The sequence below is a fragment of the Eleutherodactylus coqui genome, chromosome 2 (assembly GCF_035609145.1).
Source record: "Eleutherodactylus coqui strain aEleCoq1 chromosome 2, aEleCoq1.hap1, whole genome shotgun sequence".
In the NCBI taxonomy this organism is placed as follows: domain Eukaryota; kingdom Metazoa; phylum Chordata; class Amphibia; order Anura; family Eleutherodactylidae; genus Eleutherodactylus; species Eleutherodactylus coqui.
This window is the reverse complement of record NC_089838.1, coordinates 273,761,563-273,774,615: the sequence shown is the minus strand read 5'-3', so window position 1 is coordinate 273,774,615 and position 13,053 is coordinate 273,761,563. Positions and strand designations below refer to the sequence as shown.

The following is a 13,053-nucleotide window of genomic DNA, read 5'->3' as shown; positions in this document are numbered from 1 at the left end:
TCACCTGCTTTATACAGCTTATATAGAGAAATGACTGTGCTTATAAAAGCATGCAAACACACAAGCCTTCCAATCCATACGAATAACTTAGACGGTTGTTAAGCTTTTCATCTCAACCTAAACCTCCCTCACTGACTGGTCTGGGGAGTTCAAAATATTTTTTTCCTGTTTTTCCCCTCTCAAACCTAGGTGCGTCTTATCATCAGATGCGCCTTATAAAGCGAAAAATACGGTACTTGTTTCTCAAAAAGTAATTTTAATCTACGAGAGAACTAAATGACCCAAACCGAAAATCCCAGATCCGCTTGTGTAGGCTGTGAATATGGTATGGCAGTATGTTGGTTGCACGTTTGCCACAACTATAGGACAACAGGAAAAGGCAACATGCTAAAAATATTCAAAAGAGTCAAATAATGCCCAAAATTATGCTATCTCCCTTCTAAAAGAAGATCTTTCTTGAGATAAAAGGGTCTTTAAACTAGATGCCTATGAAGGGATAATCTAGTGGGCACTCCTCCCAAATGACCTATTTAACAGGTAACTGTTGAGTAACCTGATTAGTGGGGGCGTCTCCAAAATGTACTTTTCAGCTTGATTCCAGGCACACTATTCAGCCATTTGTGAGCATCTTTTATTAACAATTGTTTAAAGCGACCGTCAGGTCCCAGGACTGGAGGGGATGACGGTAGTGGCATATTACCTGCTGTCCTGATTTATGACTGTACAGCCACAGATCTCCTAATTCTTGGGGCCCTACTACAATGACCCACAATTGCCGTGCTGAATCCCACGCCAAGGCTCAGTCCCCCGCTCCGTTCTGTGTTCACAGCTGCAGTCTTGCCCGGTTTACAGGATGTCATCAGGGCTGCAGCCAATAACAGAGCTCAGTAATCGATCGCCATGTGGAACTGCAGCTGTAAACACAGACCAGAGGAAGGGACCGAGCACCGGCGCAGGACGCAGCGAGGACAGGTGAGTATATCACTATTTCTTATGTTACTGCATGGGCAATGGTTTGTACCAACTTGGACAACCGCTTTAATATCATTTAAATGTCCCCATAAAATGCTGTTTTCTAATGAGATATTTACAGGATATATACTATAAAAAGATGTAATTACTGTGATTTGTGTTTTGCTCTTGGTAACCAAACCTTATTGTGACCCTGTCTTTTAGTACATTCCAATGCCTGTCCTTTATGGCATTTTTCTGTACATGGGCGTTGCTTCACTCAATGGAATCCAGGTGAGAAGCTCTTCAGCTTTATATACCAAAAAGTAGGATAAAACATTCATTTTAGCATGGAGGTATGTGCGCTGTTGCTACTTTATGATACTATATGGTTCCACTACAACAATAGGAGTGAGCACTTAGGGCCCTTGTACACAGAACGGTTACACTGGTCAACATCAAATTTGCTGACCGCATGATAATATCTGATGTTTGTAGATTTCCATGTGAACAGGGGTGTAGTTAAAGGTTCATGGGCCCGAGTGCAAAATTTCAGCTTGGGGCCCCCAAAACTCCATTTCATGGAGATCCAGGCCACAAGCCTTGAGACAAATGTTCTGCTCACCTCACAAAAAATTATATCAAAAAATAAATATATGTATGTATTATATACGTTATTAAAAAAAAAAATATATATATATATATTATATACACACATACTGGAGACAGCATACTAATCTACACGGCAGAGACAACATAAGATAACTTTCAATACAGTGGCTTAGCTCTAGTATACCTCTGGTAGTAAAATTAGCATATAATAGTCAGATAACAGCTCTATACAGTGATAGTGATTACAGTGCAGTTACCTCCAGTGATCACAGGTGATTACCCTTGTTCTCTTTTGCTTTTCATCTCTAGTCGGTCCAACATGACAATTTCTTCCAGCCACCACTTGTTTCTGCAGAATTTGTAACACAGACATCTTTGGCTGCATGCTTTCCCAGCTCAGGCACACACTGTTCACACACCCCTTATCCTGCTGCCCCCTTTAACAATGCCAACCAGCTGTGAACCCTAATAAGTAATCTCACAGAGACTGCTCCCCATCCTCTCTATCACAGATCACTACAGTACTGTCCTTACTCACAGACTGCTGAAACCCCTTATAGTTCTGTCCCATCAACATCACACAAAAGGACTCTTGCGGTACCCCACTTATCATGGCTCCCCCTCATGACAGAGGATGCCACTTATGGTTGTCCTCCCTTTCATTATACATGATGGCCCTTATGGTTCTGCCCTCCTCCCATTTGACACACAGCCCTAAGGGGACGTTCACATGTATGTTCTACTGCTTTTAAAAGTTAAACTTGAATCACTTGTACTATATACTGCAGTACACCAGTAGTTCAGTGTATATAAATTTTCATTGTTGCCTATTACAATGCATCCATGCATGGCAGCCCTGCGAACTTTCACTAGGCTTCGAGCTGCCATGCTAACCCATAGGCACCCTGCAATTGCATCACAGGGAGAGGGGGCGATGGGGCATCAGAAGCCCCCCCCCCCCCCCCCCCCACCACCACCACCAGATGGCAGTTTAGACACATGATCAGTTTTGACCATGCTATCTAAATTAATAAAATGTCATAATCGGAGGTGTCATAAAAATGTCATAATCACAACAGTTGGCGGTGGCTGTCAACTGTCAAAAATTGTTGAAAGCCACTGGGTATGAAGTGGACTCGGCTTCTGAGTCTGCCCCATACACACTTTGCAACAGCATGACGTTTATTTATGTGATGCGGTCAGGAAGTGGTTAGTGGCTATTAAAAGCTATCATATTAGTGGCTATTAAAAGATCATATCTACAAGGTTTTTCTTTTATCTTACTGAGAGCAAACAACCTTTTGTTCTACTGGCTGGGCCAAACTTTTTTCTTTTTAGCTTATCTTCGGTTACTTAGTGACTTTGAATTGAGTTATGATGAGCGTCTGGATATGTTCTTCACTATATAAATAGAAGTTAGTAAAACAGCTTGTCAATTGTATATGATGACCAATGTCTTGTAGAACGTCATTCATAAGTTTGCCTTAGCAAACTGCACTGTAATGAGTTTTGAAGAGCTATTTTCTGTTTCTTAGCCATAAATGGTCCAGTACTCATCCATTCTGCAGCCATTCTTCCCATTATGCCAACTGTAACACTGGATTCTGATTACAATCTAATAAAATAATAGTTCTGGAACAAATCTATATATATATAAAGGTGAAAGCCCTGACTGACTGACTGACTTGCCACTAATTCAGTAACTTGCCAATGTCATACAGACGTGAAATTTGGCACAACCATTCTTTAGGTCATAAATAGGAAAAACAAAGGGGTCGCAATTTAATTATTCAATTCTAAGTGCAAGAGTAAGTGACACCCCCCCCCCCCCCCTCCTATGTTATGTACCTAATCTAATTCTCTAACTTTCTGGTGTCATACAAACTTGAAATTTAGCATGACCATTATTTAGGTTCTACATTGGAAAAGTAAAGGGGTCGCAACTCAATTATTCAATTCTAAGTGTGAAAGTGACCTCCTATGTAATGTAACTAATAACACATCTGTACTCCACATACTTAAAATTTGGCACGACCATTCGTAAGGGGGGTTGCAACTTAATTATTCAATTCTAAGTGCCAAAGTAAGTGACCCCTATGCATTATAACTAATAACACACATCTGTACCGCTCAAGCGAGAAACTTGCCATGGCCATTCTTTATGTCCTAAATAGGAAAAGTAAAGGAGTTGCAACATCTATATTTAATTCTACGTGTAAAAAACTGTGCAAAATTCTGCCAGGCATACGAGAGTTCTTTTCTCAGAAACCATAAAACCTAGGGAAATGATTTGTATACTGATGAGAATCTACCTCACCTCTATGTGTATATACTAAGGAGAATCTAACTGACCTCTTTGTGTATATACCCAGGAGAATGTAACTGACCTCTGTGTGTATATATTGAGGAGAATCTAACTGAACTGTGTGTGTATATACTGAGGAGAATCTAACTGACCTGTGTGTGTGTATATATTGAGGAGAATCTACCTGACTTTTATGTGTATATACTGAGGAGAATCTACCTGACCTCTGTGTGTATATACTGAGGAGAATCTACCTGACCTCTGTGTGTATATACTGAGGAGAATCTACCTCACCTCTACGTGTATTTACTGAGGAGAATCTACCTCACCTCTATGTGTATATACTAAGGAGAATCTACCTCAACTTTATGTGTATTTACAAAAGAGAATCTAACTTACCTGTGTGTATATACTGAGAAGAATCTACCTGATTTCTATGTGTATATTCTGAAGAGAATCTACCTCACCTCTATGTTTATATACTGAGGAGAATGTACCTCACCTCTATGTGTATGTACTGAGGAGAATCTAACTGACCTCTGTGTATATATACTGAGGAGAATCTACCTCACCTCTGTGTATATAGTGAGGAGAATCTAACTGCACTCTATGTGTATATGCTGAGGAGAATCTAACTCACCTCTATGTGTCTCTATGTGTATATTCTGAGAAGAATGTGCCTCACCTCTATAAGTATATACTGAGAATCTACCTCACCTCTATGTGTATTTACCGAGGAGAATCTAACTGATCTCTGTGTGTATATTCTGAGGGGAATCTAACTGACCTCTCTGTGCATACACTGAGGAGAATCTTCCTCACCTCTATGTGTATATACTGAGGAGAATATAACTGACTTGTGTGCGTATATATGGAGGAGAATCTACCTCACCTCTATGTGTATACACTGAGGAGAATCTACCTCATGTCTGTGTGTATATACTGAGGAGAATCTACCTGACCTCTATGTGTATATACTGAGGATAATCTACCTCACCTCTGTGTATATACTGAGGAGAATATAACTGACCTGTGTGTATTTACTGAGGAGAATCTACCTCACATCTATGTGTATATATACTGAGGAGAATCTACCTCACCTCTTTGTGCATATACTGAGAAGAATCTACCTCACTTCTTTGTGTATATACTAAAGAGAATATAACTGACCTGTGTGTATGTACTGAGGAGAATCTACCTCACCTCTATGTGTACAGAGACTCGGGAGAATTTACTGTACCTCAATGTGTATATACTAAGGAGAATCTAACTGACCTCTGTGTGTATCTACTGAGGAGAATCTAACTGACATCTGTGTGCATAGTCTGAAAGGCTGTAAAGTACATAAGGAGGCAGCAATGGACTGCAGGCAGAGCATGCCTTTAAGGTTAGGAAGGGGCCTGCAACCTCCAGTCTGGATTTAATTTGAATAAAAAGCGGCGTTACCTTTAAGGGTAAAAAGTGAGGAGAGTGGGAGGGGGTGGCACATCTGCGGAGGGACATCAGTACATGCAGTCTGAGGAGAATCTAACGCTCCTCTATGTGTATACGTATTTTATTCCTCAGTTCCCCTCAAGTATCTGTGACTTCATAAAATTGTCAGTGCGAACAACAGGTAAACCTGGTAAACGTCTGTACCAAAGTAACCCAGGCAAAGCCGGGTATATAAGCTAGTGCAATATAATGAAAAGTTTAAAATAATCCTGTTTCATTTCTTGCCAGTTCTGGGACCGCTGTAAGCTCTTTATGATGCCAGCAAAGCATCAGCCTGACTATGCATATCTCCGGCATGTTCCTCTACGTAGAGTTCACCTCTTCACCGTTGTCCAGATTGTCTGTCTTGCTGTTCTTTGGGTTCTTAAGTCTACAGTTGCTGCCATCATTTTCCCAGTCATGGTAAGGAACAAACCTATATGTATTGCTTATTTAAACATAAAGGGTGTTCTTTAGATTAACATCACAGATACCAGTGCAGGATGTGAAAGTTACATGTGAGTACCCTAGTGGCTGCTCGCATGCAGTATACCTTCCATATCAGAGAGAACAAGAGTTGTACACTGCATGGGAGCAGAGGCAAGTAAGCCCTAATGGTGCCCTGTGAGGCTGGTACTGCAATAGGGGTTATCGTGAGAGAAACAGTGTGGTGGGCACTCAGAAGCTGTATGAGTTGTCTTTTATGGAACTTAAAGCAGCAAGCCAGGTAAGGCTGGGTTCACACAGCATTTTGGTCTATGTTGAGCCTTTCTGTCCTGGTGTCTTGTTTGCAAAACCAAAAATGGGATTCAAGCGTAACCCAAACAAGACCATTTACTTTAAAGAGACAAAATGAGACAATGGGGCAAACCTTGGTCACCATTTAACCTGTTTTCCGTTAAGTATTTTCTGGAGGATGCAATAGCAGGTCATCATCAACATTTAGGCGTTCTGTAAATGACATGTTACACCTTACACAGATTGTGTACATAATACTTATAATGGACATAAAAAATTACTTACCTCTGTGATATTTCATAACATTGTTTATGTAGGGTTTGCGCAAAACCTCTTTGGCTCCAGGGATAGACAAAACAGACCTGAGCAAAATCTAACTTACCTATAAAAAGTTTCTACTGCGCATCGTTTTCACATGATCCGTCAGAGCCCAAGAGGTTTTGCACGAACTATACCCATCTGCTTTGTGGTCTGTTGTGTTCATGTACACGTTCTTACAAGCTTTCATACTGGCATACATGTTTTTTTTTTTTTTAATTGTCCATTCTACAAAAACCTCTATCTAAGTGAGCAGCGCTGTGTCAGCTGGAAAGAACTCATTTGACTTTAATAAGTTAAGGAAAATTCAATATTAGGCCGGCAGGGGGTCTACACAAAACAAAAAAAAAGGCAAGTGGTCTAAAGAGCAAAAGAGTTTGGGAACCTCTGGTGTAGATGAACACAAATCCATGCCACCACAGCATGAAGGGAATTTACTAAGACCTGCACTTCATACGCCGGTCTTAATGCAAAGTGTGAAGTAAAATGTGAGAAATTTATTAAGAACTGCCGAGCTCTTAAAAAATTTGTCACATCTTTGCCTGTGTTCCAGAAAAGCAAGTTTTGTAGTATACACACATATGCCTATATACATATATATATATATACATATATATACACACACACACATGTACATACATATATATACATATTTATATATACATATATATATACACACATATACATATATATACATATTGTGTGTGTAAGCCCTCACTGACTGACTCTCTGACTTGCCACTAATTCTCTTAACTTCCGGGTGTCGTACAAACGTATGGCACGGTCATTCTTTAGGTCCTAAATAGGAAAAGTAAAGTGGTTACAACTCGATTATTCAATGCTAACTGCAAAAGTATTCGCATACCTGTGTAATGTACCTAATCTAATTCTCCAACTTCCCGATGTCGTACAAACATGAAATTTGGCATGACCATTCTTTAGGTCCTAAATAGGAAACGTAAAGGGGTCACAACTTGGTTATTTAATGCTAAATGCAGAAGTTTCGGCTTCCCTATGTAATGTACCAAATCTAATTCTATAACTTCCTGGTATCGTACAAAGATGAAATTAGGCACAAGCATTCTTTAGGTCCTAAATAGAAAAAGTAAAGGGGTCACAACTCGATTATTCTCTATGTAATGTAACTTCCCGATGTGATACAAATGTGAAATTTGGCATGAGCATTCTTTAGGTCCTAAGAGAGGAGAGTGGGAGGGGTGGCACATTCTGCAGAGGGACATCGTTACATGCAGTCTGAGGAGAATCTAACATTCCTCTGTGTGTATACATATTCTATTCCTCCGTTCCTCTAAAGTAATCACGACTTCATAAAATTTTCTGTGCAAACAACAGGTTAACACCTGTACCAAATTCACTCAGGCGAAGCCAGGTATATCAGCTAGTTATGTATAAACATTTTTATGTGCTCCATTATATGGGCCCTCCGTATACATTGTCTTTCTATGAGACGACCACAAATATTGCATTAAAAGGAAGATGGTCAGGATACACAATATATGGGAATACTGGAAATCTATCACAAGAAAAGGGATGTTTTTTGGAGAGGTTTCACTGTATACTATAAAACTCATCAAAAATACACATGTACCATGTTTCCCTGAAAATAAGATCTACCCTGATAATAAGCCCTACACAGATTTTTTTCAGAGGGGAATGGGGGAAGAGTCTTAAAATATAAGCTCTCCCTTGAAAATAAGCGCTAGCAACTCTACATGAAAAAAAGAAAACAATGCTCACCTAGCAGTTCTTGTTTGGGTCCCTCTCGCTAGGCTGCGGCGCTCCGGCAGTCTTCTGTGTAGTACTCAGCTCTGACTGAGCATTCTCTCCCAGGTAATAGGTCTTGAATACCCCGCCTCCAGTAAGAGATTGCTGTGATTGGCTCAGGAACACCGCCTCAGCCAATCAGAGCCAGCGCTCGATGAACCTATCACAGCCATTCAAGGATGTCATTCAATGAATGGCTGTAATAGGTTAATTGAGCACCGGCTCTGATTGGCTGAGGCAATGTTCCTGAACAAATCACAGCAATCTCTTACTGGAGGCGGGGTATTCAAGCCCCCTCACCAGTAAGAGATTCTCTGTCGGCATTGAGGACTACACAGAAGACTGCCAGAGCGCCGCAGCCCAGTGAGATGGACTTGAACGGCACCTGCTAGGTAAGTATTAAGACTGCCCTTCCCCCTGAAAGTAAGACACTGTGCCTCTTTTGGGGCAAAAATTAATATAAGACAGTGTCTTATTTTCAGCAAAACACGGTATGTGTGTCTTCTAATATTCATCATACTTTCAAGCATGCATATCTTGTGTAATATTGTATAACATTTAGACATGCAGTGTTGAGTTTAGCATAGTACATTATAGGAGTTAAGTCATATATGAATCCTACAGTAACTTGGGTTGTGTTTCTTCCGAGATCCTTGGTTTAATGATGGTGAGAAAGATGCTGGACTGGGTGTTTAGCCAACATGACCTCGCCTGGTTGGATGATATATTACCAGAAAAGGAAAAGAAAAAGGAGGACGACAAAAGCAAGAAGAAGAAAGGGAAAGACGAAGTGGATAGTGATGAGGTAAGTCTGAGAAGCACAAAACTCGCACAAATGGACTTATTCACATAAGCAATTTTGGTAGAAATCACAGCATGTTCTATCGTCGACAAAAAAAAAATTTTAAAGTTATTGCGCGCACAAGATGACGGCAGAAAATAATTGAAAAAAATTAAATGCCTTTGAAAAAAAAAGAGTAGTATAGTAAAAACAAACTATACAAGTTTGTTATTGTAGTAATCTTACTGACCCATAGAATAAAGTTATCATGTCGCTTTTGCTGCAGTTTGTGCACCGTAGAAACAAGACACACTGAAAGATGGTGGAATGTCTTTTTTTTTTCCTTTTACTCCACTTAGAATTTTTTTTAAAGGTTTTCAGTACATTATATGGTACTTTAAATAGCACCATTGAAAAATACAACTCGTCCCGCAAAAAACAAGCCCTCATACAGCGACGTCAATGGATAAATGAAGGAGTTATGATTTTTTTAAAAGGGGGAGGAAAAAACAAAAATGGAAAAAAAAGGGCCGCGTCATTAAGGGGTTAAGGGACTTTAAAAAATCATTGCATGACAATTGCGATCCTCCGGCGTGCGTGAAATACACACTTGACGATCGCAATTTTACAGAAGTGATGCAAGGCCTCTTTGAATAACAAAAGTTGGCAAGTCCGATATCAGGCTGCGTTTTTTGGCCCGATATCGCGCTCGCCCGTGTGAATGTAGCCTTACAGGGCAGTACCACTACATGGGTCTACATGGGTCTACAGCTGTACAATCCTCAGTTCAAACATAATTTACTAACTTGGCATGATTTTATTATTGTACAGGAGAGAACTGGCCACCCAGGAAATCTACATTCCGATTCTTCTGCAAATGGATCTGACATGGATCGCAGGTGGGTGCAAGCTGAGTGCAAACACTTTGCAGTGGTATTGATACAATAGCTCATCACTCCTTGTCTCATCATGGAGACATTAAATAAACTGTTTCCAGGTCTCCTATAGACCTGTACGGATTGGGTTGCATACATACTTAGCCTCTACCTCATGTACCATCTTCCATTAGCAGCTGTGAATATTGCTCCAGTGACTGGTGGGGGACCCCGAGTCAGTGTGCAACTATTGAGGAAAATTAGGGATACTAAACTATGCAAGAAAAGTGACAACAATTTTGTAAATGGGTGCCTATTGAAGACCGTGCTTCTCTTTTTCTGACACCAGGCCATGGTTGTTATGTCGTTCACAGTTACAAAAAGCTTTCAAAACAATTTTGGATTTGTGCTAGCCTGATGAAGAAACCCAAGTAGTTTTGAAAGCTTGCTGCAACATCATTTCTCTTTTTATTAGTCATTAAAAACATATCCTATCTGCAAGATTACTTTGTTTCCCTGAGGGTGAAGTCACACGAACGTATATCGGCTTGGTTTTCACGCCGAGCCGATATACGTTGTCCTCATGTGCAGGGGGGGAGGCTGGAAGAACCCAAGAGCAGAAACTCAGCTCCCGCCCCCTCTCTGCCTCCTCTCCACCCCTCTGCACTATTTGCAATGGGGAAAGGCGGAACAGGGGCGGGGCTAATTCAAAAACTTAGCCCTGCCCCCGTTCCGCCTCCTCTCATTGCAAATAGTGCAATGGGGTGGAGAGCAGGCAGAGAGGGGGCGGGAGCTCAGTTCCTGCTCCTGGGCTCTTCCAGCCTCCCCCCTCTGCACACGAGGACAACGTATATCGGCTCGGTGTGAAAACCGAGCCGATATACGTTCATGTGAATGCACCCTTACTGAGAACAATCGTTGTTCATGCTAAATGCATTGTGGTCAATGAAACAATGCCGGCCTTCCAGTCTTTTCTTTTCTCACCATCTCAGTTTACTCTCAATAGATAGAAACATTCTTGTTTATTGCAGAAGCGCAAGATGTCAAAATCACATATAATGCGTCTGTGTGAGAATGATTCACTCAGGATAATTTTTCAAATTTGGCTGGATGAATGCAAAAATTGTCTACTTTTAAATATAGCAAGCAGAAATGGACTATCCAATGATACAACCTTCTTCCGGATCTGCCCTATAACTGTCTCACGAGTGGAACCCCCACCAATCATATCCTGTGATATATCCACAGAGCATGCCATAAAAGTCTAGTAGATCTGGGATCCAACTCTGGATCCTGCACCTATTGTTGCCCCCACCATCCTTGGTTTGACTGTATACAGTGGCCAGGGGTGGTTGAGACTTATGGAAACAGCTGAGTGGGCTTGCGTTGAACCTTAATGGTTTCTATTAATAAAGTAGCTAATGCCTAAAGTTTACCATGAATTGTACATATTTGACAAAAACTATGATGTACATTGTAAATTATGATTGAGTGTAATTAAAGTAATACACTGTGTTATGCCTAGTACAGGACAAAGCATGCCAAGAAGGATTCAATGAATCCTTGAATCAAACAGCATTCCCCTTAGAGTTTGCGCTAGGCAAAACCGTACATGGCTGGCTTTAGCTAGTTGCGACCTGTGCAGTCACAGAGGGTGATTGCCACTGGAGTAACTATAGAGGATGTAGGGGATGCGGTTGCAACCAGGCCCAGGAACCTTAGGGGGCCCATGAGGCCTCTCTTCTCCTTATAGGGAATCCAGTACTATGAATAAAGCATTATAGTTGGGGGCCCTGGTTTTGTATTGGGACCCAGGAGCTTCAAGCTATGCCTCTGCATTAAGGGGTTAAGAGAACTTGGGGAGGCCCCTAGATAAACTTTTGCACCTAGGCCCATGAGCCTTTAGCTACACCCCTGGTGATGACCACCAGCCTGTCGGCATGGGAGTGATCTCCCACTTAGGTCCGCCTGACCAGATGATCTTCTTTATCTGTGTGGCACTGCCTTGGGGAGCTACACGAGTCATCCTTCTCCTGGCTCTGTCTCCTCCCGTCTGATGTGCCGAGGTGTCGCTGTGTTTTTTTTTACTTATGACGGGGTGGGGTTCCAAAAAGGAATTCCGCACAAGGTGTCATCAAACCTAAAGCTGGTACTGTAAGTGTATACATTTTGTCAGGAGTGTTCTTTAAATTAATCACAAATCCTAATCTTACCATTGATCTTCCTTCTTACAGCATTACCCTACACCTGAAGATCTCCTGCCCTTCATCTCCAGCTATCAGCTATCCTAGAACTGCAGTCGGTGCTGTCCCACAAGTGAAGATCGAGATGGATTCAGAGTATGACGACTCCGACACAGAGAAGAATCCTAGAGATCGGGGCAGTGAAACCACTTTATAGCAGTCATAACAGATCCTATCTGCCAGACGACCAAGTCCTTCCGCATCCTGAAACTATATTGGGATGTGGCACAGAGCATCTGGGTCTCATTCCAAAAAAAGGCGTTAACACCGGGCTCTGTGGACAATTAACTTTTGTAAATGTATGTTTCTCCTAAAAGGTTGAATGCAATTCTTTATTCAGAAACAAATCCTCCATCTGCAGTCAGTGTTCTCTGCCACTGGTTACTTGTGGTCCAGAATCATTCAATCATGGCTGGTCTTATTGTATAGATAATAGAGGCCCGTGCCTAGGGCGGCACCGATCATGGATGTCATAGGAAATCTGTTGTTGACTTATTTATTTGATTCTTTGCAACCTTTTATTCTTGCTCGCTCTCTCCCTTCAATGAAATAATAGAAGGGGAGATTAGTGTATGGGGGTTGAGTGGTGGATTTTATTTTGGAGGTATTAACTCACAAAGCCTACAGCAGTCAGCTATTAACACAAGTCCATGCAACTCCTTGTATCTTGCATTGGATAACGCTATAGTTTTGTCTCTGTCCTGTTAGTTCACTTGCCATGATGATAATTTATGGCCAGAATAAATGTATTTACAATCTAAATGAACGATTCTGCTATTCTGTGTCACATCCATAGTGATCTTCCTTGATTTTACTTATTTGAAGCCCATTATTGTTGTGTCCAATTCTTCTGGCTGCTAATATTACATCTATTGCTATCTAAAAATACAGAAGATGATTGGTCAAGCCAGTTTTTTTTCTTTTGCATCCATGCTATGGTCTATAGTCTAGAAGACTGGGTTTATATTGGAT

General features: G+C 41.1%; 1 protein-coding gene across 1 annotated transcript in view; it reads left to right on the top strand.

The window, feature by feature from the left end:
- The window catches only part of SLC4A5 (solute carrier family 4 member 5), a 111,126-nt gene extending 98,397 nt beyond the window's left edge, over positions 1-12,729 (top strand). The window contains exons 21-25 of the mRNA XM_066593015.1: positions 1,177-1,245; positions 5,591-5,764; positions 8,832-8,987; positions 9,795-9,862; positions 12,073-12,729. Of these exons, the coding sequence (XP_066449112.1) occupies positions 1,177-1,245; positions 5,591-5,764; positions 8,832-8,987; positions 9,795-9,862; positions 12,073-12,238 (633 nt within the window). The 3' untranslated portion in view covers positions 12,239-12,729. The remainder of the gene's footprint in view (positions 1-1,176; positions 1,246-5,590; positions 5,765-8,831; positions 8,988-9,794; positions 9,863-12,072) is intronic.
- The last annotated feature ends 324 nt before the right edge of the window (positions 12,730-13,053 follow it).